This window comes from Cannabis sativa, chromosome X (assembly GCF_029168945.1).
Source record: "Cannabis sativa cultivar Pink pepper isolate KNU-18-1 chromosome X, ASM2916894v1, whole genome shotgun sequence".
NCBI lineage: Eukaryota > Viridiplantae > Streptophyta > Magnoliopsida > Rosales > Cannabaceae > Cannabis > Cannabis sativa.
In genome coordinates, this window is record NC_083610.1 from 84,541,938 (window position 1) to 84,552,847 (window position 10,910).

Consider the following 10,910-nt stretch of genomic DNA (forward strand, 5'->3'; position numbering starts at 1 on the left):
TACCATGCAAATAACTTTAACCCGTCCATAGAATTGTTGCCATGTCATCATTTACAGTTGGGTCCCCTAGTCTCGAAACTCGAAATTCAACTACAATACAAAACAAATACAATGCTCTGCTTTGTTCTGTACGTAGCCGTAGATGATATACAAGATATATTTTTTTATTAATTATTAAATTATAAACAAATAAATATGAATTCTCAGATTTACCCTTCCCTTAAATCCTGCAAATATTCTCCAAATCTTCATCCAAATTTGTCCGAATAGCAAAATTAATTTGAAGAGGAAGAAAACAAATTAGGCAAATTTGGTTAATAATAATAGAAGAGAGTTTATAATGTCGTAAGATTTGATTGGAGATATGTTTGGTTAAAAAACATTGAACAATGAAAAATAAATGTTATGATCCTTAAATCCTAACAAGTAGGGTACTAATTTCTAATGTAAAGGATTGGGGGGGATGTACCCCATCTTCCATAACATGCACGTGGACCCCTTTGGCTCTAACCCCATATTGACCAAACTAGATTTGTTTTAATTTTAAGTTATGGATTTCTTTAATGTGTGATAATCGGATAATGAGCTTACTTTACTGCCACGTGTCGATCTTCAACTTGATCTCCCGAATAAGAAAAAATTAATATGAATATTAATAGGGTGAGGTGAGATGCTCATGGAGCTCAAATATGGGAAAGAAAGTAATTAGGCAGGAGACATTTTGGCTGTTTGTTTTAGCCATTTTTATAATTAGTAAATAAAGGAAAAAGGGAAGATGGGGTATCCTTGCACATGGCTATGGTCATATTTGGAGAATCCAAAATCCCTGCCTTTGGAAGGGTTCAATTATATTTATACATTTATATTGTATAAGGTTCCAAAATATGTAAATAAATAATGGCTATAATTTTTTGTTCTTCTTTTTCAAAGGGCATCTTCAACTACTAGTTTTAGAGAAAATCAAATAGTGTGTTTGTTTTTTAAAATGTTTCTCACCCAACCCAACCATATTTATGGTATTAATGATTATTATGAGTTTCAATCTTCAACTTCGTGTGCCTAAAAGGCAACTCTCACCGCACGAACACCACAAAATGCTCTCTTGGTCTTTCAAATTCCCTAATTATTTTGTCATATTTTTATATATTAGTATATTTGTTATTAACTCATATCACATAAATATATAATATTTTAATATAAATTATAAAATTTAACATAATATTATATAAAAAATATAATATACAAAATAATTTAATTATAATATTATTAATATAATACGATCTAATATAGCGTATTAAATGAATTTTATATAATTGTTTTTGTCTGATCATATAGTCTTAGATTAATAGTTTCTTGCTCCTGGCTTTTTTTTTTTTTTTTGATTTTAATTGGATGTGGCATGCAATTTCGCAAACTTAATTAAACTATACAAATTTAAAATATTTAATAAAATAAAAAATTATCTTTCAATCAAGCTCAATATTTTTTGTATTTTTTTTTATTATTCTTTCTCTAGCTACTAGGACAGATAATAAAATAACATTGCCTAAAGCTCAAAATTACTATGGAAGATATATATTAATAAAAATTTTATAGTAAAGGCCAATCTTAATAAGGATAGCTTTACACAAAGGCTAAGAGGGAGGAACAACCAATTTGGGCATTTTCTTTTACTATACTTTTCAGCTTGGAATAACATGTAAACATATTATATATGACTTTGTATTTCAAACACCTAACAAAAAAAATTAAAATTAAAATGCTTAAATTGTATAGGTTTGGGGCATGTTGTACAGATACATTACATAGAGTATACTACCTGCACGGTCTCTTGTTATATATATAAAAATTTGATGTAGTATTAATAATAAGTTAATAATTCTTTTTCTTTAAGATGAATCACTACAAAAACAGATACATTTAGTGTAACTTTTTAGTCACAATATAAAAATTTTGTGATTAATTGTGACTTTTAGTCACAACAAAAAGTTATTTGTGACTAAAACATAAGATTTAGATATAAGTTGTCACTAATTTAGTTTTAATCACAACAATTATAGTGACTAAAAACACATTTAGTCACAACAAATTGTAATTTTTGTGACTAATATATCTTTTGTTACAGACTTTTTAGTCACAACATATATAGGAATGATAATTCATAATTTGTCACAACTTTTTTACTTTTAGTCACAAGTTTTGTACTAAAAGTAAGATTTTTTGTAGTAAATATTACGTTTTACATATTTATTTAAATTCTTTAATTCTAAAGTGTCAAAAATTTAAACATCAACTTTAAAGAATAGTGATAACTCTTTCATTGTACTAAATTTTAATACATTAAAACAAATTATATAAATATATTTAAAATTTTGGCCTTATTGACAAAAATTCATAAGCCACTGCCTAGTAACAAGTACATATTAACATGATCCTATATAAGAAAATATATATTATAAGTTTCTTATACTCATTCAAAAATATAGTCACCCATCGGTGATGAAAAAATGCATACCCCTCTCATTAAAAATTTGATGTAGACTATAGTAGTAGTGAAACTCACAAATATGGACATTCCCTAACAAACGAGAAATGTTATGTTCCTAACAAACGTGAAATGTTATGGGATATCTTAATCAATGTGTCCAAGTATAAAAAGTGACATTATTATTGGAGCAATATAATGTTAAGTTAAACATATTTTAATTTAATAAATAATATAAAAAATTATTAACTACTTATAATAATGCTTCTATATAGTATTACTGCTTCTATGTAGTATTACGCACTTAAGGGAGAAGTCAAAAAAGTACCCTTTTCATTATATTTTAACTTAATTTATAGGGAAAAAAACAGAAAAATACAAAAAAGGAACAAAAAATTATAAAAATACTTTGGGCCGGCCCATTAAACATTTATACAGTCCACATACAAATATTTACAAAAATACCACATGCACTAAGCCTTCAGCTGTACAGAGCGAACCATGAAGATAAAAATACGCGCTCGTTTCAAAACCGCAAAACAACCAAAATGAAACCAAAACGAGAAAAATACAACTATTAATTCTGGCAAAATCAACTAGAAAAGAAGACCTGCAATGATCTAAACTGAAAATGACGAAAAAAAAAATCAGAAAAACTGTGAAGAAACTGAAATTACACATTTGTTTTCTGTTTTATTCGATCAAAACAATGTATGATGTGAAAATTTTTAAAAAAACCTCATGAATAATACATCTACGTTATATACAGTTACATTTTGATTGATTACTGGTTTTCAATATAAATATATATTTTTAGAAAAATAAAATAAGAAGAGTAAAATCAAATTAAGGTACAACCAATTATGTATAAGCCTGTTTATTTTTTGTTTTGGTTGCCTTATAGTTGCATTATCGTTTTATGATAGTTTATATATTATGCAAGAATTTAATTTGATGGGGACTAAGAAATAGTAGTTATACATAACAAGTTTTGTGCAAATAGTTGCATATTAATTTTATAGTGAAATAACATATGCAAGTAGCAAAACTATAATAAAACTACAAAACAACTATATGCAAGTGCAAATAGTTGCCTTATAGTTGCATTATCGTTTTATGATAGTTTATATATTATGCAAGAATTTAATTTGATGGGGACTAAGAAATAGTAGTTATACATAGTAAGTTTTGTGCAAATAGTTGCATATTAATTTTATAGTGAAATAACATATGCAAGTAGCAAAACTATAATAAAACTACAAAACAACTGTATACAAACTAAAATACAGGAAAAACTCTTTGAACATCAACATCCATGATAAATCTCATTGTTACCCATTGATGATATAAAAATGGACAGGAAACAACTAGATAAAAAACATATTAGAAGGTGTAAAATTTCAAATATGGGAGAAAACCAAAAAGAAACCGAAAACAAACCTCGGTTCGAACATCAGCACCAACATTAGCTTTTTTCCCACAAACGTTGACAATGAAATCTCTGCATTATTTGTTGAGCAAACATACATAAGAAGCACAATGATTTCCTAAGATTGTGCCTAAAACCAGTGAAAATATTTTTCATTTCTCAGAACACTTTCCTTGACTTCGACTATTCTTTATTATTTGATTTTGTCTTCAGGTATTAGCTTTTGTTGTCTATACTCTTTCTGGCTTTATTCTCTACACAGTCGCTCCATATGTTATCAAGGTCCGTTTCTTCGTAAGAATATATAAGAAACTAGCTTTACAATTAAAAATTAAAAATAAAAAGAAAAGAAGAATTGTTATGGAAAAAAATTAAAAATTAAAAACTGAAATAAAATTAAAAATTAAAAATTAAAAATTAAAAACTAAAATAAAATTAAAAATAAAAAGAAAAGAAGAAAAAAAGAGAGTGAAATGATGGATTGATTGATAGAAGTCAATCCTAGACCCCTGACGTGTAAGCAACAATATATAAGAAACTAGTTTTACAATTAAAAATTAAAAATAAAAATAAAAAGAAAAGAAGAATTGTTATGGAAAAAAAATTAAAAATTAAAAACTGAAATAAAATAAAAAATTAAAAATTAAAAACTGAAATAAAATTAAAAATAAAAAGAAAAAAAGAAAAAAAAGAGAGTGAAATGATGGATTGATTGATAGGGAAATGAAAAGAAAATGAAAAAAGAGAGGGAAGAGAGTAGAATTTGATTGATGATGGATGGGGAAAGCACACGTGTATGTATATGGAATGATGACTAAGTGGTATTTGTGTAATAAAACCAACATTGTAAGTAAAAAAGTTGATATAGGCGTGTAGGGGTATTTTGGTAATAAATTGTGCAAAAGTGATTTTTCATGTAAAAATTTCTAATTTATATTCAAATAAAATTTAATTTAAATCTATCTCTTTTTATAAATATTATACTCAAATTATCTACACGTCCTCACATAAGTAAGATATAATTTTAAATATAATAATTTTTTTTTGTTTGGAAATAAATGTGTAAGTTTGTGGGAGAGTTGTGATAAAATTTTAATTAAAGAAAAATAGAGATTATCCTAAAGTGATAAGAATAAAATTAGTAGAATAATTGAAAAAAAAAATAAACACAATAAATTTTAAAATAAAAAGTAAATATAAAAAAGCATCAATTTAAAAAAAAAAAAAACATATGTAGTGTAACTTCCTTCACTTGTGTCTAAATAACAAATGCTCTTAAAAAATTGGTTGAAAAATAGGAGAAGAGACATGAGTTGGTAATTATGTGGAAAACTAAGGGCACTTTGTAATAATGGTGTCTATAAAATCCAGCCACCTTCCAATTTGTCCAATCCCCCAAAATTTCATTTCCCACTCAGTCTCATCAACTCAATAATTAATAGTCAAACTCATCGATCAACTCTAAACATTTTATTTTAACCTCTGATTTCTATCTTTGAAATTACTTAATGACGACTACCGGATTCGTAAAATGCAGCAAAATCCGTCACATTGTCCGGCTGAGGCAAATGCTACGGAGGTGGCGGAACAAGGCGAGAATATCAGCCAACAACAAGACACCGTCCGATGTTCCGGCAGGACACGTGGCGGTGTGTGTGGGCAGCAGTTGCAGGAGATTTGTGGTTCGGGCTTCCTACTTGAACCACCCAGTTTTCAAGAAGCTTCTTCACCAAGCCGAGGAAGTTTACGGCTTCAGCCACCATGGCCCACTCGCCATCCCTTGCGAAGAGTCACTCTTCGAAGATATTCTCCGATACATTTCCCGATCTGAGTCGTCGGCCAACTCCACTAGTCGGTTCCTCAATCTCGACGACTTTCAAAGGTATTGCCACCTCCATCTCTGGTCCGATTCTAGGCCGTTGCTTCAAGGAATATTGGCGGAGAAAACCATTTGGTGAATAATTAATATTAATAATAAAGCCAACCCATTCTTAACTCACTTGAGTTGGCTTTATTAAAACTAATAAAGCTTCGACGAATGCTATGGAGATGGCAAATTGAGTGGGACAGTTATCCACACAGTCGTCCCGGGTTCGAAGAAACGGTGATGAGGAAAGGATGCCATCGGACTTTTTTTTTTTTTTTTTTTTTTGGGCTTCGTTAAGCGGAGGTACACTACAAAAGTACAAACAAGAAAGTGAAAGAAAATAATAATCACAATGACCATCTTAGTCATTTTTTTTCTTTTGTAAATTATGTAATTTATTGATTTATTAATGTAACAAAATTGTAGAGAAATTCTACCTTTTTTTTCATTATTGGAGTGAGGATTCGAGTAATTTCACTATATTCTTGTTTGTATAATATATATATATTTTTAGTTAATTAGTAATTTTTCTTCCCGAACTTTAACATATAACAAATCATGCTCTGAATTTTTTTAGCCGTTAAAAATTCCCCTGAACTATTAAGATTGTTAGATTTAAGGACTTTTGTCTAATTTCATTCAATTTTACTATTTTAGTGATTGTTTATGTACTAAACTATGCTCCCCATATTTTAATATCTACCAAATTCTGTCTCTCAAATTTTGATATGTACTAATCCATGTCCCCTGAACTTTCATCTATGTTATAATTTTTTTACTAAAATTAGATAAAAGTCCTTAAATCTAACAATCTTAATAGTTCAGGAGGAATTTTGAACGGCAAAAAAAGTTCAAAAAGCATAATTTAGTACATGTTAAAGTTCGGGAAGAAAAATTGCTTATTAGATTTTTTTTTTTCTTATCAATCATTGTAGCCGTTGTGGGAAGTTATAACACCCATGTGAAACCAAAGTCAGTTCATACCAATTTGCTTACTTTCACCTGTTTCTGCTTTGTCCTTTTACATCTTTATTTAAAACTATATTATTGTATCTGTGGGCTTATATATATATACTACTTGGTCATCACTGGTCAAAAGTTCATTAATTTTTGTCTATGTAACTAAATTAACGATCAGGATTTTGAATAAACTAGTTTTAAACTTAAAAAGAGGAATTACAGAAAAATGTTCATTAAAGTAATTATATTGGTATACTTGAGTTGAGTTGAGTTTAAGGAGTGGTTGAAAAATAATTGTAACTTTGAATATAAGAGATACAATTATTAATTGAGAGAATAATTAAAATATTCTTAGACAGTTTGATAATTAAGCTGGTGGATAACAGCTTTTAGATGGGCCACACATTCAAATAAGTCAATCACAGCCCTTAACGTTTGACCATCTAATATGGTAATTCAAGCTAAAACACCAACTCGACACAAATTATTATTATTGGTTATTTTTGTGAAGAATAAATAGAGAGTGAATTTCGTCAAACCCCAATAACATGATAATTTTTTAATTGGGTTACGTTCGACTTGTGTGATACGAAATTAAAATATATTGACCCATTTATATTCAGTATATCAATAAATTATTAATCTATAGTTAAAGTATAATTATATTTCATAAAATACACAAATCTAAAGTTAAATAAAAAAAAAAAATTGCTTACATGAATATAGCATAACTTATTCATAATTTTAAAATTTTTGTTCACTATATTGATATTTTCTGTTGAATAACTTAATCATCAATTTTTGATTTAAAATTTAATGTATTATTCAAGTCAAATAAATTAATACATTTAAAAAATATATGAGATACTAATTACGTCGATCAATTGATAGTGTAGGATAAATCTAGTCGACACTTGAACACGATGAGTTGACAAGTGAACACAAAGGATCAACTTACCACTACAAAGTTTTAGCATCGGTTTGAATAGGTGCAAACAATTTTGAGCTGAACTGATTGAGCTATAACATCGATGAATAACCGATGCTAACCTTGAACAAGGGCATAGGTTAAGAGACCAACACGAGTAGACAAAAATGATGCTACACAACTTTCGTGTTGCTTATCAACAACTTTCATGTTGCTATTGAGGGATTAGTGTTGGTGTTTATAACGACAGTGATTCAATGACATCAATCCAAACCACTATCTACAATGAGTTCACACTCGACACTTCACTTTCATTAGAGAAAACCCTCAACTGTTTGTGAATTGTCTTGTGATTTCACTATCGTTATCTTCTTTTTTATGTTTTTCAGTCATGGATAGTCTATTTAATTCGCCAGGCTAGTTGTTGTTTATAATTTTATTATCTAAATTTTTAAGGAACATTTTAATCAATTGTTGATTTACATCTTTTCTTCGCAGTTCTTGATTTGGATGAGCATGTCCTTTGGCTAAACAATTAGTTATCTTTTGACAATTGTTGATGTCTACATCATGAACGTCATGAATTTTAAAGTGATTCTAAACACTTTTGCAAAAATAAATAAATAAATAAAAAATTTTGGAGTGATCATGGAGACACATTTTTTGGGTTTTTTTTTTTAATATAATATCATTTATAAAATTTAAATTAACTGTGAGTTTACAGTTTTTTCAATATTTTTATAAATTAAATTTTTTTTTTCCAAAATAAGTATTGTTATTTTTTACGTTGTTTATAGCAACATTATACTATATTGTTTATACATTATTATTCATGTTGCTTTATATTTATATTATATTGTTCAACGTGTTGTTTTTATGTTTTTTTTTTCACAGAGCTCCATAAAAATGATAATAAAAAACGTAAATTTGTGAAAATAAAATATCATTTCAGTCCCCTTTGTGTAAAAATACTTTAGAATAATTTCTAATGATAGTATTCTTAAAGGATGCTAAAAATTTACACATCATCTCAAAATATAATATTTTATTTTATTTCTCTTCTACATCATTTTTGAGACTCTTACTTTTAAAAATACTTCAATGTATATCACTCTTTAAAAATGCTATAATTATGATCTCACACATTATTATTTAATATATATCCTAATTTTTAGCTACAATAACTTTTTAGCTTCAATTTTTTATTAAAAAATAATAAATAACATTGATACTACAACATAGCATTCATGCAAATTTCTAGAATGACATCTCTTTCTTTCCAATAGTATAGCATCTCAATATTTTAGCACATAATCTGTCCACTTCACCAAGCATCCTTTAAAGTTTTACTATTAGAGATGCTCTAAAAAACCCATGATGAAATGGACATTAACAAAAAGGGTAAATACCATTTTGGACCCTGTGTTTTGCAAAAGTTACAGATTGGACCCTGTATTTTGTTAAATGACAAAATGGACCCTGCATTTTCTAAAATAATAAAAATAGGACCCTGAACTTAATTTTTGACAACTTTTTTTTTAATACAATCAACTTGAAGACAATGCTTAATACGAACAGATACAAAAAATGTAAACAGTTTTGTCATAGCACTTTTAGATCGGATTATAATTAAAATTTATTTTGACAAAAAATCAATTCGGGGTCCTATTTGTACTATTTTAGAAAATACAGGGTCTATTTTGTCATTTAACAAAACACAAAGTCCAATTGGTAACTTTTGTAAAACAGAAGGTCCAAAATGGTATTTACCCTTAAAAAAAATTAAAAAGAGAGCGGGAGTCCAAATCTAATATTAAATTGAGATATATAACTATTTTATTGAAAAATTTACATACCATGGGAAAATTTAAAAAAAAAATTACAAAAATACATTAATACAGAAAAAAATTTATTTTTGCGCTTTGAACTTTTTTATTATAAAAATACCTCTCTTCAGTAAAAACAATAAATTATTTTTTTTTGCTTGTTTTATAGTTTATTTATAGTTGTAATATAGTTATCATGATGTTATTTTTTTTTTGGTTATTTTTAGTTATTTTATAATTTATTTATAGTTGTCGCGAGGTTGATTTCTCGTTGTTTTTTTTAGTTGTTTTCTTATTTATTACTTAACAAAGTGTATATTTGTAATGTTAGAACTTTACAAGAGTATTTTTGGAAATAAAAAATTTTGGGCCATAAAATTATAAATAAAATATAAAAAAAATAAGATTTTTGAAAATCCCCCTATTTAATTTCTTATTATATTATTTTAAATATTAAATGGTAGTAGATATATAGCATATAGACATTAAAGCTCCCCGAACTAAGGTGAAGATTGTCCATAACTAAATCCCCAAATTAAAATTCAATATTTTATAATTACTTATTTATTATTTAATTAATTAGTTCATTAAATATAAAATAATAAAGTTGGATACTGAAACATATATTCTATAGCTACAGATCAAAGATTATATAACTACATACCAAAAAACCAGTATAAAAAATAAAAACACACAAGGTTTTTCTTACAAGGTATCAACAGTTAATAGTCCACAAGATCACACCCAAAGATAAGATTCTTTAGTAAGATCTCAAAAATACAAAATTTTTGACACATGCATATAAATAAACTCCCTCTAATTCTATATCTTGATATTTATGTGCCTAGTTAATCGTACTACTAACTTAACTAACTTTACTTTGTTCATTTTGCAGAGATGGTTAACTTTGCAAAACTCCTTCAAAGTCCAAGTCTGCCCATAAAAAGGGGAAGAAAACGAAATAAAGACGATAGGAAAGTACCTCAAAATTAACAACAACTCCAAAAAAGAAGAAATCTTATCCTTATGCCGAACTTACCTCCATTATTTAGGTCAACCCTTCGACTTCCAAAGCCCTCTGAAATTTTGGCCAAAAATCGAATTTCAATGTGGAGGCCTATTTGAAAGAGCCCAAAAAAGGAAGAAAGTACTCAATCCTATCGAGGAAATTACTTTTAATATCGAGAAACCTAAAATCCATTTCTGTTATGCCCATATTTCGAGCAGCAATATAGCCACGTCACGTGTAAAAAAAGGTTGAATAATAATCGGCTCGTGATTTGAGGAATATCGAAAGCCGGTTAATTTGCCTTAGAGAATACTAGTTGCATACGTGTTTAAATCTTTCCTTAATTAGCTAAGGACCAGTAATGAAATGCCAACTGTAAAAACTGGCAAGATTAAAGCTTAAGCGA

General features: G+C 27.6%; 1 protein-coding gene across 1 annotated transcript; it reads left to right on the top strand.

Annotated features, from left to right (window-relative positions):
• Positions 1–5,309: 5,309 nt before the first annotated feature.
• On the top strand, positions 5,310–6,232 carry LOC115703227 (auxin-induced protein 6B). Its single transcript, XM_030630741.2, has one exon. The coding sequence runs from the start codon at positions 5,423–5,425 to the stop codon at positions 5,870–5,872; it is 450 nt and encodes a 149-aa protein (XP_030486601.1). The 5' UTR covers positions 5,310–5,422; the 3' UTR covers positions 5,873–6,232.
• The last annotated feature ends 4,678 nt before the right edge of the window (positions 6,233–10,910 follow it).

Bases quoted from the DNA above. Each gene is read 5' to 3' on its own strand.
- LOC115703227 (XM_030630741.2), top strand. From the start codon at position 5,423: ATGACGACTACCGGATTCGTAAAATGCAGCAAAATCCGTCACATTGTC.